Below are 16,375 nucleotides of genomic sequence, written 5' to 3'. Positions count from 1 at the left end.
TGTGTGAGGTCCTCCGCACAGGGCCCCTCATGCTGTAATGGCTGAGCAATGGGGCGCCACTGTTGTTCTCGTTACTCATATGTTACAGTTGATAAACAGAGGCACTCTGCAGGAAGTGCTTAAGGACAGCCAGGAGAAGGGAGAGAGCTGGGTGTGGCAAGCAGAGCGCTCCTGCAGGTAAGGCGCCTGTTCAGTGGTCTTGGCTCTGTCACCATCCCACGGGGTGGTCTTGAGCAAGTCACACTTGATTTCCCGGGCCTTGTTTTCCTCGTGTGTAAACTGGGGATGGCACCACTGCCCTCAGCCTGCCCAGTAGACTCCTCAGGAGGCTTGTTGTGTCGCTGGAGGTGGAAGCACTGCTCAGAACCTTACTGCGGCTCCTTAGGAGCTCTCGCCCCATCAGTCCACTACACTCACCATTATAAATATGAGTGACTGAGGCTCGGGGCCCAGCTGCCCGCCTCCCCATACGGCCATACGGCCCTGGCTCTGAGGAGCCACAGGAACCCTCCAGACAGCCTGTCTCTGGTTACCATGAAGACAGCTGACCCAGCAGGGGTCAGTCCATTTACAGCGACCCCTGGAGACTGGCTGCCCTCCTGCTCAATGGCTCCTGGGTGGGGCAGCCTGTGGGTCCCGGCCAGGATGGCCCAGAGCTGATGGAGGGTCACACGGACACGGCTTCTTGGTCCCTACCTTTAACATTGAGAGTCTGGAGCTGGGTCAGGTTCCCAATGGAACGCGGGAGCTGTATCAGTTGATTCCTTTCCACGTTTAAGACCTAAGAAAGAGGAAGAGGCAGCCAGGCGCAGTGGCTTATGCCTGTAATCCCAGCACTTTGGGAGGCCGAGACAGGTGGATCACAAGGTCAAGAGTTCAAGACCAGCCTGGCCAACATAGTGAAACCCCATCTCTACTAAAAATACAAAAATTAGCTGGGCATGGTGGCACATGCCTGTAGTCCCAGCTACTCGGGAGGCTGAGGCAGGAGAATTGCTTGAACCCAGGAGGCAGAGGTTGCGGTGAGCTGAGATTGCACCATTGCATTCCGGCCTGGGCAACAGAGTGAGACTCCGTCTCAAAAAAAAAAAAAAAAAAGAAAGAAACAGGAAGAGGTGACACGAGAACCCACACACAGACCACAGTGATGACCCCCACACCCCTCGCCCTGCCGGGCCAGGGCACCCAGGCACTACACACACAAGCCCTTATCTCCCCCTACCGGCCCTTGAGGAAGACAGAAATTCTTAAGTTTCCGCCAGAGATAGGAAAAAACCGAAGCTCAGGGTGGCAAAGTCATGTGCTCAGGAGAGCACAGCCAGGCCTTGAACCCCTTCTGGCTGAGGTTCCAGCACTTATACTGACCACAAAATGCTCAGTAACTGCCCCACCATCAGGGAAGGAGGGAGAAGGGGACTACAGACTTGGGGATCTGGGGAGGCAGCACAGGAGGCTCTAGTTCCCCTGGCCTTAAGGAAAAGGCTGCCCTAAGGCTGTGTGATCCACCCAAGGCCTCAGGCCGGCAGTGGTGCTGGGACTGAACCAGAGCTTGTTGGATTCCGAAGCTGTGCTCCCTCCAGAAGGTGGCACCTCGAGGTGAGCGAGGCCAGCAGGATGATACACTAAGTAACCATTAAAAATAGATGCAATGGGAGCTGGGCGCGGCGGCTCACGCCTGTAACCCTAGCACTTTGGGAGGCTGAGGCGGGTGGATCACGAGGTCAGGAGATTGAGACCATCCAAGTGAACATGGTGAAACCTCGTCTCTACTACAATACAAAAAATTAGCCAGGCATAGTGGTGGGCGCCTGTAATTCCAGCTACTTAGGAGGCTGAGGCAGGGGAATCGCTTGAACCCGGGAGGTGGAGATTGCAGTGAGCCGAGATCACACCACTGCACTCCAGCCTGGTGATACAGCGAGACTCTATCTCAAAAAAACAAACAAACAAAAAATGATGCAATGGAAAGCTAAGTAGCCATTAAAAATAATAAGATGAATATTTGATGAACCAAAGGATGCTATCAGTTATTGTCAGGTATCCAAAAGTTACAAATTAGCGAATGCAGCAATTCTATAAAAATACACCTACTGGCCAGATACAGCGGCTCACGCCTGTAATTCCAGCACTTTGGGAGGCCAGGATGGGTGGATCACCTGAGGCCAGGAGTTTGAGGTCAGCCTGGCCAACATGGTGAAAACAAGTCTCTACTGAAAATACAAAAATTGTCCAGGTGTGGTGGCATGTGCCTGTAATCCCAGATACTCAGGAGGCTGAGGCATGAGAATCTCTTGAACCCGGGAGGCAGATGTTGCAGTGAGTTGAGATGGTGCCACTGCACTCCAGCCTGGGTGACAGAGTGAGAAAAAAAAATACACATACAAAAAGTCCTACACCAAGGTATTTATTGTGGCTCAAAGTGGTATAATTGGTCAGGCGTGGTGGCTCACACCGTAATCCCAGCACTTTGGGAGGCCAAAGTGAGTGGATCACTTGAGGTCAGGAGTTTGAGACCAGTCAGGCCAACATGGCGAAACACCATCTCTACTAAAAATATAAAAACTAGCTGGGAGTGGTGGCACACGCCTGTAATCCCAGCTACTAGGGAGGCTGAGGCAGGAGAATCGCTTGAACTCGGGAGGCAGAGGTTGCCTCTGCAACTCTGATGGCGCCACTGCACTCCAGCCTGGGCAACACAGTGAGACACTGCCTCAGAAAAAAAAAAAAAACCCCAAAGAGCTAAGCGGAGGGTGGAGCTGGCACTGAGTACAGCCTGCTTCCACTGGCTGGAGCCTGGCCAGAACATTCCAGGCTTGAGTGACTGCCTGGTCTCACTAGGGCCATCCGAGGTGGGTTTCTGTTTCTGCAGCCTTACCTGGAGGGCAGTCAGCTGCCCCAGATCGTCAGGAAGAGCTGTCAGCTGATTATCGTGGAGATCTAGAACCTGCAGAAGAAAGACCCCTGTGAGTCTCCAAGTGAGAAAGTCCCTCAGACTCCAGGCTCCAGAGCGCTGAGGAGGGGCTGGGGCCACCTCACACCCCCAGTGCAGAAACAGAGTGCCTGCCACTCCTTTCCCACTTAGTGTTGATCACTCCCGCCTCATTTTCCTTCTCAAACCATTATACCATTTTCTTATTTTATGTATATTTATTTTTACTGTTAACTGAAAAACTATGCTATAAAACAGTATGCCTAGATACTAATATGTTAAAAAGAAACACTCCATTGTATAAATATGTAAGACTTTCAAATATGCGATAAAATATTGATAGTGGTACTCCACAGTGTAAAATTATAGATGTTTCCCCCTTTGCTTAACTGTACTTGCTAATTTTTAATTTAATTTTATTTTATTTTATTTTATTTTGAGACAGAGTCTCACTCTGTCACCCAGGCTGGAGTGCAGTGGCACGACCTCAGCTCACTGCAACCTCCACCTCCTGGGTTCAAGTGATTCTCATGCCTCAACCTCCCAAGTAGCTGGGATTACAGGCACATGCCAACATGCTCTGCTGGTTTTTTTGTATTTTTAGTAGAGATGGGGTTTCACCATGTTGGCCAGGCTGGTCTCGAACTCCTGACCTCAAGTGACCCACCCGCCTTGGCCTCCCAAAGTGCTAGGATTATGGGTGTGAGCCACCACGACTGGCTGCTAATTTTTTAAAAATGAAAATGCACAAAAAAGGCCTTGGAGAAATATTTATACATGTGCACACACAGGTACCCTCCATATCTATGGATTCAACCAAACTCAGGTGCAAAATATTAAAAAAAAAAAAAAGAAAGAAAGAAAGCATCTGTAGTGAACACATACAGGCTTTTCTCTTGTCATTGTTCCCTAAACAATATAGTATAACAGATTGGGCCTGTGCTGCCGGGCTGACACCTGTGCTGCTGGCCTCCTCTGAAGGTGCATATCACTCTCCCAAGCTCAGGTCTGCACATAACAACCCTGGGCTCACACCTCCCACATGTTGTGAATGCCTCCCAGCCCATCCGGGGAGGAGCTCACAGTCAGCAGGGAGTCCTTCCAGATCACCTGGGCGTCCCTCCTCTTCCTTCTTGCCTGGGACCATCAGTCTCCTCGCCCTCTGCTAGCTGACTCGCCATGAGGCTGTCATTTGGCTTTCCTCCTGGCATGTAAACTCCCCAGGGACAGGGCCTGTGGCTGGTCATCTTTGTCACCCTATCCCACACACAGCCCACAGAAGTATCCAGTAAACCATACTGATCAAATCCCAGATTGACTGGTAGATTGGGCCCCTCTGACATGCAAGAGGCAGCCCAAAGGGAGCAGGCGCTCAGCTGCCACCTGGAACCCCATGCAGAGCCCCAGCTGCCTGGGAGGAGGGCCCAGTACCTTGATGGTTGCCAGACTCAGGAGGCTGCAGGATTTGGGAAGCAGGGAAGTGAGGTGATTTGTGTGGACAATCAGCACCTGTGTGGAGAGATGTGCGGCCATGCTGGGCTGAGGAAGAGCAGCAGGCAGGGCAGGCTAAGGGCGTGGGAGCCAGCCCAGCGCCGTGCCACGCCCCACCATTTTGCTCTCCCAGACACCATGACAGGGGATGCGGGTCAATATCATGAACTCTCCCAGTGGCGAATCTAATGCCCTTCCTTAAAACCTGGATCTTCAAGGGTGAAAGAGACCTTAGAGGTCTACATCTTCCTTCCATCTGAGAAGGGATCCCCCTGCAGCCATCCTGATCATAACCTTCCCAGCACCAGCGTCTTCACGTGGAAAACAGAGAATAATAAAGTGCCTGCCTCCCGGGGCTGCCATGATGTTAAATAAAAGCTCATGTGCAAAACTTCCAGGGCTGGTTAGAGGGGCCAAGGCTCAGTCCAGGTCATCTACTGCTATTTTTTTTTCTTTTTTTTTTTGAGACCAAGTCTTGCTCTGTCGCCCAAGCTGGAGTGCAGTGGTGTGATCTCAGCTCACTGCAACCTCCGCCTCCCAGGTTCAAGCAATTCTCCTGTCTCGCCCTCCCGACTAGCTGGGACTACAGGCGCATGCTACCACACCCAGCTGATTTTTTTTATTTTTGGTAGAGACCGGGTTTCACCATGGTAGCCAGGATGGTCTTGATCTCCTGACCTCGTGATCTGCCCACCTCGGCCTCCTGAAGTGCTGGGATTACAGGCATGAGCCACCGCACCCAGCCAATCTACTGCATTTTTCTTAGGCATCGACTGCTGCCCAACACTTCCAGCACAGACTGGGCGTGGTGGCTCACACCTGTAATCCCAGCACTTTGGCAGGCTAAGGCAGGTGGATCACTTGAGGTCAGGAGTTCGAGACCAGCCTGGCCAACATGGCAAAACCTCATCTCTACTAAAAATACAAAAATTAGTTGGGTGTGGTGGTGTGCGCCTATAATCCCAGCTACTCAGGAGGCTGAGGCAGGAGAATTGCTTGAACCCAGGAGGCAGAGGTTTCAGTGAGCCGAGATTGCACCACTGCACTCCAGCCTGGGTGACAGAGCAGAGCGTCCGTCTTCAAAAAAAAAAAAAAAAAACAAAACTTCCAGCACCAAGGAGCTCACTACTCTGTTGGCATGGAACACTTTTTTTTTTTTTTTTTTTTTGCATATTCTCATTTAGATACTTCACTTAGAGCGATTCTACCCATCTGCATTCAAAGCTGCAACGCTCTGCTGAAAAATCATTCACTCCCCTCTGAATCTTCCCTGGGTGACCAGAATAAAAGGGGTGAGTTTCTATTATTACTAACACTGGGGTTCATAAGCCTTTACTATGTGGCAGGCATGTACACTCAGTATATTTCTATCTCTATCTAGCTATCTACCACTCATTTAATTCTCACAATACCTCAGAAAGGAGAACTATGAATGTCTTCATTTCACAGGGGAAGAAACTGAGAAGAGTTTAAGGAAGTTGCCCAAGTCATGAAGCCAGTGAGGGCAGAGTTAGAATGTGACACAGGAAGGTCCAACCCCAAAGCCTACTCTCCTATCTGTGAAAACACCTGCTGCAGGCCAAGAGCATAAGAAGCAGAGAGAAAGGAGGTGTCTACGCCGGGAAGACAGCTCCTCAAAGGCCCTTGTGGGTTCAAACAAGCAGACATGCAACAAGAAAGTCTCTGAAGATGAAGCTCCATCTTACCTTCTTCTGCAGAACTTTGCATGTTGCAAAAGCTCCAAATGGAATCTAAGATAAGATAAAGAAGAGTAAGTGTCTCCCCTCCTGCCAGTTTTTAGCTTGTTCTCTGAGTGGCATTCACGTGAGGAAGAGACAGGCAGGAGGTGAACAAGGGCAAAACGCCACAGCAGGTGGCAGTGCTGAGCCCAGCGGCAAGGCTGGCAAGTAGTGGTGTTGGGGATGTGGCCAGCCCTTCCCTCGGTCAGCTGGCAAGAGACTGCCCTGCCCCACCCACCCTGTCCCCATTGTGAACCCCTTCAGGGGCTGGAGAATGCCAGGCCCTTCCAGCAATGTAGGAGTCTGTGGGTACATTTTCTACCTAGACTCCTTGACTCTTGGAGACTGCCTTATATTGAGGCCAAAGGATCATCTTCAATTATTTTGGACAAGAACAAAATCTAAGGAAATATCTTGTGACTAGAGCTTCTGGCCTTTCTAAAGCCCCAGTCCACCTCTGTCTTTCCTAGGGACACAAGATCCAAGAAAATGGGACAGATCCAATTCACAGCCCAACACTATCCTCAGTTTACCTCTGAGAGCTCACATTTAGAGATGTCGAGAATGTCATCTGCCCCAGCTTCTTTTGCCTAAGGATAAAAAGAATTTTTAAAAAGTATTAAGACAAAACATCTTTGCAGAGTGGACAAGCCAGGCAAAGAACATAAATGTAAGCAGCGGCAAAGGACCATAGACACTATCTGGTTCCACTGGTCCATCTGGCAGGTGAACCAATGACCCCTGCTTTCCCAGAGCTTGAGGCCCAGAGGGATGAGGAACTGAAAAGCAATGACAGTGCGCTCAGTCTACAGGGGAGAAGCACCCTTGGCAGGGGGCCTCATCTGTTGGGTCTAAGTCAAATATTTCTTCTGTGGGTGGGGGAGGCAGATGGGAAGGAGCACGGCTTATCGGGGGTAGTGCGGAGGCCTACTCCATGGGGACCGAGGAGGAGATGGGATAGAGTTAGAGGAAACCCACTTTCCCTCACCAAACACATCTGGTACTCCAGGCGTTTCCGAGCCTCCTCACTGGGTTTCCGCTTCCGGAAGAAGAGCGGCATCCTTCCCTTTTCCCAGAGCGATCTTTAGGACCCTGGGGCACGGGAGAGAAGTTAGGGACTGGGGAATTTGTCACAGCCCCCAACACCCAGGACAGGTAGTGCAGTAACACAGAGCATGCAGCTGGTCTGCTGGACCATGAGTTCCATGGAGGCAGGGGCTGTGTCTCCCTAGTGAGTTCCACGGAGGCAGTGGCTGGGTCTTTCTAGAGAGTTCCATGGAGGCAGCAACTTTCTAGTGAGTTCCATGGGGGCAGGGGCTGCATCTTTTTAGTGAGTTCCATGGGGGCAGGGGCTGCGACTTTCCAGTGAGTTCCACGGGGTCAGGGACAGCGTCTTTCTAGTGAGTTTCATGGAGGCAGGGGCTGCGTCTTTCTAGTGAGTTCCAAGGGGGCAGGGGCTGCGTCTTTCTAGTGAGTTCCACGGGGGCAGGGGCTGCGTCTTTCGAGTGAGTTCCACGGGGGCAGGGGCTGCGTCTTTCGAGTGAGTTCCACGGGGGCAGGGGCTGCGTCTTTCGAGTGAGTTCCACGGGGGCAGGGGCTGCGTCTTTCTAGTGAGTTCCACGGGGGCAGGGGCTTCGTCTTTCTAGTGAGTTCCACGGGGGCAGGAGCTGCGTCTTTCTATTGAGTTCCATGGAGGCAGGGGCTGTGTCTTTCTAGTGAGTTCCATGGGGTAAGGGTCAGTGTCTTTCTAGTGAGTTCCATGGAGCCAGGGACTGCGTCTTCCTAGTTTCATGGAGTTCCATGGGGGCAGGGGCCATGTCTTTCTAGTGAGTTCCATGGGGTCAGGGGCCACATCTTTCTAGTGAGTTCCATGAGGTCACAGGCTGCGTCTTTCTAGTTCTTCCATCTGTGTCCTGAGCCCACAGCAGGCACTCAGTACTCCTTGTTCTTTGTTGACTAAACATTGAGCAGCACGATGAGGTGGAGACAGACAAGCCAGATGACCTGGGTTAGGGCCCATATTTGCCACCGACCCATAGTGAGGCCTTGGCATTATCCTTTTCCTGTTCTAGGGAAACTTAGAGACGTTTCCTCAGGTGCTTTCCAAGGCTGTTCTTTGAGGACTCTAACAGACTCTGCCAATGAATCACTTCTAGCCCCCCAAACGCTATCAGAGCAGGATCAGCAGGAGCAATCCAGAGCCAGCCAGGACCTCAGGGAGCTCAACTACATCATGACCAAAGAGACCTCTGCGGTGAATACAAATTAAAAAGCAATTCTCAGCTTACCACCCTCAGTTATTATTCCATTTTGTTCTCACCATTAACCCTTTTTAAAGTGAAGAAACATGCCGGGTGTGGTGGCTCATGCCTGTAATCCCAGCGCTTTGGGAGGCCAAGACAGGTGGGTCACTTGAGCCCAGGAGTTCGAGACCAGCCTGGGTAACATGGTGAAACCCCATCTCTACTAAAAATACACAAAGTAGCTGGGCGTGGTGATATGCGCCTGTAGTCCCAGCCACTTGGAAGGCTGAGGAACAAGAATCGCTTGAACCCAGGAGGCGGAGGTTGCAGTGAGCCAAGATCATGCCACTGCACTCCAGCCTGGGTGACACAGGGAGTCTCTGTCTCAGAAAATAATAATAAATAAATAAATAAAGTGAAGAAGTAGATGCTTATTAAGTTCAGTGGCCTGGCTGTACAGCCTGGATTGCAGCCTGGAACCGTGGTCTCTCAAGTCCTGACCTGTGGGATTTGCCCGACTGCTTGGTGCTCACATAACTTGGCACACACGAAGTACACTATCCTGAACTCAGAGCCAGGTGCTCACTGCCTGCCCAGGGCCTGCACAGTGTCTGTAAATACCAGAGCTGGATAAGGGATGGCAATGAGCCAGGAGGCAATCACCCAGGGAAGTGCATGGTGAGCAGCACAGGCTTTGGGATGAAAAGAGAACTGGGTTTGAATCCGAAATCTGCCACCCACAACTGCAGAGATCACCTTGGTTCACCTCTCAGAGCCTCAGTTTCCTCATCTGTAAAGTGTGAGTAACCATGCTACCAACACTGGCTTCTGTGAGGATCCAGCGACTTCATGTATGTCAAGCCCATAGTACAGTACCTGGCACATGAGCGCTCAATAAACGTTAGCCACAAAGCAACCCACATGCAAGCAACATTGATTCAGGGCCCGCTAGAGGAGCTAGGGAGAAGATAGTCATGGGAGGAGATGCAGTTGAAGAAGACATACACCCAGTCCTCAGAGGGATGGGCAAAGATGGCAGCTCTGCACCCACGGTGGCGGGGCTGTCTGGGGAGGCAGCCAGGCCTGCAGAGCCAGTTCAGGCCCTCTTGTCACCCCACCTGCCTGCAAGGATGGGGAATGGTTTGAAAACAGCCCTCCCCCATCCGTCCCAGATGACCAGCACTTACCCTTCTGCTCCCCAATCACTAACCCTCTTGCACCCCCTTCCTGATGTGCAGCCCTCCCCACTTCCTCCCAACCACCATCGCTCTCCCACCCCTCCCCGAAGATCAGTTCTTTCCAGGCTGCCCCACATGCCTGTCCCTCCCTCTCCGACCTCCAGCCTAGATGCGGGGGGAGGGCCACACCCATATTTCCTGGGGTGGGGTGGGCAGTGGCTGACCTGGCTTTGTGGATGGAGGGGTCCCCCACGTTGGGACCCGCGGGTGCACCCGAGGGCAGGCCGATCACTCGGAGGGCTTGGTCACGGACTCGGGGCCGCAGACCACCCGGCACGGGCCGGGCGGAGCCGGAGTCTGGTCTCCTTCAAAGGCAGGTGCTGGGGACAGAAACTCAGAATCTCATAAAGTCACGCAGACCGGGATGACGAAGTCTGAGGCTCTAGGAATCGCGGACTCTCCGAACGAAGAGCGGGACTGGATTTCCACATAGACAGTTTTGATAACTAAAGTGCACAACAAGTGCTCGAGGGAGCAGGGGTCGCCGCGGTACTGGGGTCTCGGAATGGGACTACGGACCCCTCAGGGGAGGGGCGGGGCTCTGGGATTGGGTGACGGGGACCGGGGTGACACTCACGATAAAGGAATATGGGAAACAGCTAGGCCTGGGATCACCGGAGCAACCCGTCCTCTCAGACTTCTCCGGAGCGAACTACCCGAACCCCCTTTCGGAATCTCTAGCTTCAGCGCACCGCGGTGCCCTGCTTGCCAGCCGTCAGCCTCAGGCGCCTGCCCACAACAAACATGGCGACAAGGGCGTCTCTGGAAGGCCGGGCAGTGACGACAGTTCTCGCGATAGCGGCGTTTTCCTGCCTATATCTGGCTTGTCCGCGCGATTTCCGGCCTCTCGGCTTTCGGCTCGGAGGAGGCCAAGGTGCAACTTCCTTCGGTCGTCCCGAATCCGGGTTCATCCGACACCAGCCGCCTCCACCATGCCGCCGAAGTTCGACCCCAACGAGATCAAAGTCGGTGCGTGCTCTAGTTGTGGCCGGGGCTGCGGGATGGAGCATCCCTCGGCCCCGCCGCGCGTGCAAAGCTTTCCCCGTGTGGGGCTCTTAAAGCCGCTGCCTCCCAGAGACCTTCCCGGTGTTGCGCCGCCCCGGCCAAGCCTCAGCCTTTCTGGGCCTTAGCTTCTTCACGTGTAGGTGGGGAGGGAGGACTGAACCACCTGTGGCGGCTTGGGAGCCCGCACGCCCTAGGGTAAGGCTTGTCTCCGGGCGTTTCGCCCCACTGGCCTGGGTTCGTGGGCGACGGGGCTCTCTCCACGCCTCCCCGGTGTGAGTTTCGGAGCTGCCCACACCCGAGGGAGGAGCGGGTGGCCCGCCTCGCGCTCTGTGCTGTTTCGAGAAGAGGCAGAGGGTGGTGTGTCCAACCCCGGAAAGACGCTGAGAGGGCTGTGGCTCGGGGCTCCCTCTGCAGAGACACTAACTTTTCTTTTCCCCCAGTATACCTGAGGTGCACCGGAGGTGAAGTCGGTGCCACTTCTGCCCTGGCCCCCAAGATCGGCCCCCTGGGTCTGGTACGTTATCCCCTCCAAGGGGCATTTTTTTCACATTTGTTTCACTTTAAGCGCCGGCTCGTGGAGTCACGCCTGTGCCAGAGGTGCCCTCGTGGCTTGGACTGTCACCCTCAGTAGGCCTGAGCCATTGAACTAGTACTAGGTACCTTAGGAAGGTCGTGTGTGAAAAATCGAACCCGGTGCCTTTAAATTATAATTAGCTCCATGTATCTCCACTGCTGCTTTGGTGTACCTGAGGGGTGGGCCCAAGGGGGAGTTTTGAAGTTAGGACTGGCTTAGTGACATTGGGCAGCCAACATCTGTATTTCCTCGTCAGGAAGTGGGCATGGCATTGTTGGGAAGATTAAACGCGGTGTGGGTGAAGATCCAGTGAGCGTTTCCAGCTGTGTTGTAGATGTAAACCTAGCAGTTCATGTGGCAGGCTGTGTCTCATGCCTGCTGAGCAACTGCTGGCTTCCCCGTCATTCTGTCCTCTTGGATTTCTCTGAATTTCATTAGGCCTTTATTTAATCCTTGCACAATGCTCCCCTGCCCCAAATGCTCTTCCCCATTGGTCTTTTTTAACCTGTATCTTAACTATTCTTCCTTGGCCGTTAGCTGGCACTTAGGGGACACTTAGCCTCCTGTTGAGGCTAAGGATTACTAGAGAAGAACTTCAGAGTAGCAAATAATCAGACCTCCATCCAGGAAGATGGACGTGGGTGGTCTGACATGGGAGCCTAGTATTTTGAAAGCTCCTTAGGTGATTCTAATGTCAGCAGGGCTGAAAATCCCCCTCCTTAAGCACATGGGGCACTTAGGAGGGGGTCTAGGTTACATTGTGGCCAAGTCTGCAGTTTACAGGTCTGGACAAGACAACCCCAACCCCCAATTGATGCTATGGTGATAGCTGTTCTCTGATTGAGAAGGTGCCCTTAGGTACTTGAGATAGCTTCCTTTGTTGCCAAGTGAGAAGTGGTGGGCAGGTTTCAAGGCTGTGGTTCACCTCTGGACACCATGTTGATTATATGCCTTTATTTCTAGTCTCCAAAAAAGGTTGGTGATGACATTGCCAAGGCAACGGGTGACTGGAAGGGCCTGAGGATTACAGTGAAACTGACCATTCAGAACAGACAGGCCCAGGTATTTGCTTGTGCTTGGTTTCGGGAGAGGAGGGTGGGAGGACAGGTAGCAACCCTCTGGGATTCCTGAAGAGTGTTTCTGCCACCAGTGGTGAGCCAAGAGTGATTTTACCTTGTTGGGGAGGCTTTGTCAAGAGTACGGACCTAGGGCAAAGACTTGGACAGTGTGTGGCCATGATTTTTGAGAGCCAGCGTGCAAGGAAGTATTCACTGGAGGTGGAGTATTCACTCAAGAATGTCTTCTGCAGATTGAGGTGGTGCCTTCTGCCTCTGCCCTGATCATCAAAGCCCTCAAGGAACCACCAAGAGACAGAAAGAAACAGAAAAACAGTGAGTTGTCTTTTCCCTAGTTTGGTTTTGGTAATGGTTTGTGAGATGTTTGATATATGTGGCTGTGTTTTCCCTTAAAGGAAACCTGGGGTTGACATGGGTATTGGGTGTTGATATGGTTAGGGCTGCTAGAGCCAGGTAGTATCAAAAAGTGCCATGTATGCTGGGTGGCTCACACCTGTAATCCCAGCACTGGGAGGCTGAGGCAGGTGGATCAATTGAGACCAGGAGTTCGAGACCAGCCTGGCCAACATGGTGAAACCCCATCTCCACCAAAAAATACAAAATTAGCCTGGTGGTGCTCGCCTGTAGTCCTGGCTACTCAGACGGCTGAGGCAGGAGAATCACTCGAACCCAGGAGGTGGAGGTTGTAGCAGTGAGCCAAGATTGTGCCACTGCACTCCAGCCTGGGTGACAGTGAGACTCTGTCTCAAAAAAAAAAAAAAAGTGCCATGTAGTCCCTGTGTGGGGCAGGCCCCAATCAGTGCATGTGGGAGGAAGATGTCAGCAATAATGATCTATAATCAGGAGACCACATACAGCTGGCAGGTACTGGGCAGTTTAACTCCCTGGCAATTTAAGCTTGTCAGTTCTCTAAAACAGTTTCTGCCATGTCAGATTTGTGAAGGCTTGGTTTTGCCCTCAGCCACCCGCCACTGCACCTGACCAGGTCTCTGTTGGCTGGTGCAATCCAGTGGTGAGCTGATAGTAAACCCCAGCTTAGGAAACAGGGTTGTTCTTCATGTGGATGACTCTGTGCCGAAAGCATGGGAACAGCCTAGAAACGAAATGAAGGACACATGATCTGCTTTGGCTTCAGACTTTAAAAGAGCTTTTGCTGTTTCCTCTTCTGCAGTTAAACACAGTGGGAATATCACTTTTGATGAGATCGTCAACATTGCTCGACAGATGCGGCACCGATCCTTAGCCAGAGAACTCTCTGGTAAGAGCAGGACAACATGTAACCGCTGTAACTGTAGTTGTGTTTTTCACTGAGTGATGACATTCTTCTTACTTGAAGGGTGCTCAGTGAGACCCAAGATGGGGTGCAGTTTTCTGGGACTGAAAGGATGGATGTGTTTAATCTGAGCATCAAGGACCCATGGAAGCTTTGCATTCCGGGTTATGGAACTAGATGGAGCTCTATATTCTATATTAGGGGAGCAGGAACCTCATTCCTTCCATTGCCTGCTATGAACCCCTTCAGTATTCCCCAGTATCTGCGGATTGTGAGGGACTGAGCCAGCACCTCCAATGCCACCATTTCTTTACTTAAAGGAACCATTAAAGAGATCCTGGGGACTGCCCAGTCTGTGGGCTGTAATGTTGATGGCCGCCACCCTCATGACATCATCGATGACATCAACAGTGGTGCTGTGGAATGCCCAGCCGTAAGTGACATTTTCATTGTTACAGTAGGGGTGAAAGGGGGGCCACCCAGTGTACTCACAGAGATAAGCTGGGAAGTTTTGGAAATGGTTACTGGTGGGGTGGGATAATCCTTTTAAACTTCTTACTGATTTTTTTTTTTTCTTTCCCACAGAGTTAAGCACAAAGGAAAATATTTCAATAAAGGATCATTTGACAACTGGTGGATTTTCTGGTGTGGCGTCTTCCTTGAGGGAGCTAGCTCCTTTGTGGGGTGGTCAGTGGGGTCAGGGTGGCAGAACCTGTGGAGAAGTAACAAGCACCTTATGGTGGGTAACAAAACTGCCCTGTATGGGCTGGGCTGAGCTCAGAAAGGAAGCCTTTCTTTCCTTTTTTTTTGAGACAGAGTTTCGCTCGTTGCCCAGGCTGGAGTGCAATGGTGCAATCTCGGCTCACCACAACCTCTGCCTTCCAGATTCAAGCAATTCTCCAGCCTCAGCCTCCTAAGTAGCTGGGATTACAGGCACGTGCTACCATGCCCGGCTAATTTTTATTTTTAGTAAAGACAGGGTTTCTCCATGTTGGTCAGGCCGGTCTCGAACTCCTGACCTCTTGATATGCCTGCCTTTGGCCTCCCAAAGTGTTGGGATTATAGGCATGAGCCACCATGCCTGGCCAGGAAGCACTTTTTGTAGACTATCATGAAGCCTTTCCTAAGAAATGCTCTAACAAAACTGGAACACATGGGGAGTGTAGCTCTCCATCCCCGACCAACTGAAGTTATGAGTGGGTTGGGGGCCCAGCATCCGTTTTGCTAGCCATTCCAGTGCACAGCCAGGGCTCAGAACCACTGACCTGACCACTCTCCGAGTCCTGGACTAATCCTTTGGTCCTATGAAAGTGAGGTTCACGTCATCTGTTGAAGTAACTATAAACTGTTACTCCAACCTTTCCTCTGAACTCATGTGGCTTAAAGTATTTTCTGCTGTCTCACGTTTCTCAAGTCTCGTCTTCCCACAGTTCTGTTCCTTCTGATGAACTTTCTAGAGCCTGTGTTCATCACTCCCTTTTGTTTTGCAATGAACCCTAAAGCACTCCTGAGCAGCTGGAAGCACCACCTGGGAGAGGATTCTGGGTACTGGAGTAAAGGGAGTTGGAAGTTGTAGCCCAGAGAAATTGATTTCCCCTATATGACTCATTTCTTTGCACATTAGTTTTTGCCAGTGTCTCTAGGTCAGTGCTTTTATGTCACCTCAGGTTGGAGAACTGCCTTAAGTGGAAAGGACTAACTACCTGGACCTCCTGAGTTAGGGAGAGGATTCTATTTCGGATACAGTGGCTTGTGCCTCAATCCCAGCACTTTGGGAGGCTCTGGCAGGAGCATTCCTTGAGGTCAGGAATTAAGACCAGCCTGGGCAACATAGCCAGACACGTTCTCCAAAAAACTAGCTGGGTATGGTGGTGTGTGTGCCTGGCTACTTAGGATGCTGAGGTAGGAGGGTGCAGGAGTAGAGACTTCAGCTAGCTATGATTGTACCACTGCACTCCAGCCTAGGTGATGAGTGAGGGGCTGGCACTTTTGTGCCAGTGTCCTAGAAGGGACTACCAAGTCACCAAGGAAACAGACAGTAAGCAGGCCAAAGGCAAAAATCTGGATCTCCAATACAAGGGGAACACAACTGTTCTCCATGAGGGAGATGGGAGAATGAGGAGCCTGGGGCAGTTTATGACACCTGCCTCTGAGTCCAGCATGGCTGTCACACACCTCCCCATTCTCGGGGCTTCCTATTCTCCATGGAAAGGGATGTGCCTCTTGGTTCATTAGCAGCACGCTCTACCCTCAACACCAGTAGCCTCTGGGTGTGCTCTTTTTTTGTTGAGATGGAGTCTCGCTCTCGCCCAGGCTGGAGTGCAGTGTTACAATCTTGGCCCACTGCAACCTCTGCCTCCTGAGTTCAAGTGATTCTCCTGCTTCAGCCTCCTGAGTAGCTGGGATTATAGGCACATGCCACCATACCCGGCAAGTTTTTGTATTTTTAGTAGAGATGGGGTTTCACCATGTTGGTCAGGCTGGTCTCAAACTCCTGACCTTGTGATCTGCCTGGGTGGGCTCTAACAGCAACAAACTCTACAAAGGCTGGCCCTGGCTGTGCTTTTCTCAGTTTTGGAACATCAAGGAATGTTCCCCACCTCCAGGAGATTGTGGTATTTCATAGGTGGCTCTAGAATCCCTTTTCTCACTTGTATTTACACCTCCTGCTGCCCCAAATTTGATGGTTTTTCAATCATTTCTGGCCAATGCGCTGAGTTCTTTCACAACATTTCTCATTACTTCCAGGAGAAACTGCCAGCATTGCCCAAAGACTTGGCTTTGATGTAGGAGCCAAGTTCTTTACT

General features: G+C 51.7%; 2 protein-coding genes and 1 non-coding gene across 5 annotated transcripts in view; 2 read left to right on the top strand and 1 right to left on the bottom strand.

The window, feature by feature from the left end:
• The window catches only part of LRSAM1 (leucine rich repeat and sterile alpha motif containing 1), a 55,551-nt gene extending 45,092 nt beyond the window's left edge, over positions 1 to 10,459 (bottom strand). The window contains exons 1-8 of one of the 3 annotated variants that reach the window (XM_019033255.3): positions 10,218 to 10,459; positions 9,805 to 9,960; positions 7,148 to 7,251; positions 6,693 to 6,749; positions 6,127 to 6,171; positions 4,361 to 4,438; positions 2,876 to 2,944; positions 697 to 781 (exon numbers count right to left, since the gene is read on the bottom strand). In XM_019033255.3, coding sequence (XP_018888800.1) covers positions 697 to 781; positions 2,876 to 2,944; positions 4,361 to 4,438; positions 6,127 to 6,171; positions 6,693 to 6,749; positions 7,148 to 7,219 — 406 coding nt within the window. In that variant the 5' untranslated portion in view covers positions 7,220 to 7,251; positions 9,805 to 9,960; positions 10,218 to 10,459. Of the gene's footprint in view, positions 1 to 696; positions 782 to 2,875; positions 2,945 to 4,360; positions 4,439 to 6,126; positions 6,172 to 6,692; positions 6,750 to 7,147; positions 7,252 to 9,804 lie in introns of all 3 variants that reach the window. The other 2 variants (XM_055351199.2, XM_063697036.1) reach the window with 2 other exon arrangements.
• An 18-nt stretch (positions 10,460 to 10,477) lies between these two features.
• Positions 10,478 to 14,201, top strand: RPL12 (ribosomal protein L12). Its single transcript, XM_004048632.4, has 7 exons — positions 10,478 to 10,609; positions 11,086 to 11,159; positions 12,183 to 12,281; positions 12,529 to 12,610; positions 13,467 to 13,553; positions 13,889 to 14,001; positions 14,154 to 14,201. Exons 1-7 carry the CDS (start codon positions 10,573 to 10,575, stop codon positions 14,157 to 14,159), a joined length of 498 nt encoding a protein of 165 aa, XP_004048680.1. The 5' UTR covers positions 10,478 to 10,572; the 3' UTR covers positions 14,160 to 14,201.
• LOC115935903 (small nucleolar RNA SNORA65) lies at positions 13,260 to 13,389 on the top strand. The gene has a single exon (XR_004071494.3). It is a non-coding gene; the product is annotated as a small nucleolar RNA SNORA65 (small nucleolar RNA).
• Positions 14,202 to 16,375: the final 2,174 nt, after the last annotated feature.

This window comes from Gorilla gorilla, chromosome 13 (genome assembly GCF_029281585.2).
Source record: "Gorilla gorilla gorilla isolate KB3781 chromosome 13, NHGRI_mGorGor1-v2.1_pri, whole genome shotgun sequence".
NCBI classification, from domain to species: domain Eukaryota; kingdom Metazoa; phylum Chordata; class Mammalia; order Primates; family Hominidae; genus Gorilla; species Gorilla gorilla.
This window is presented reverse-complemented; position numbering and strand designations above follow the sequence as displayed.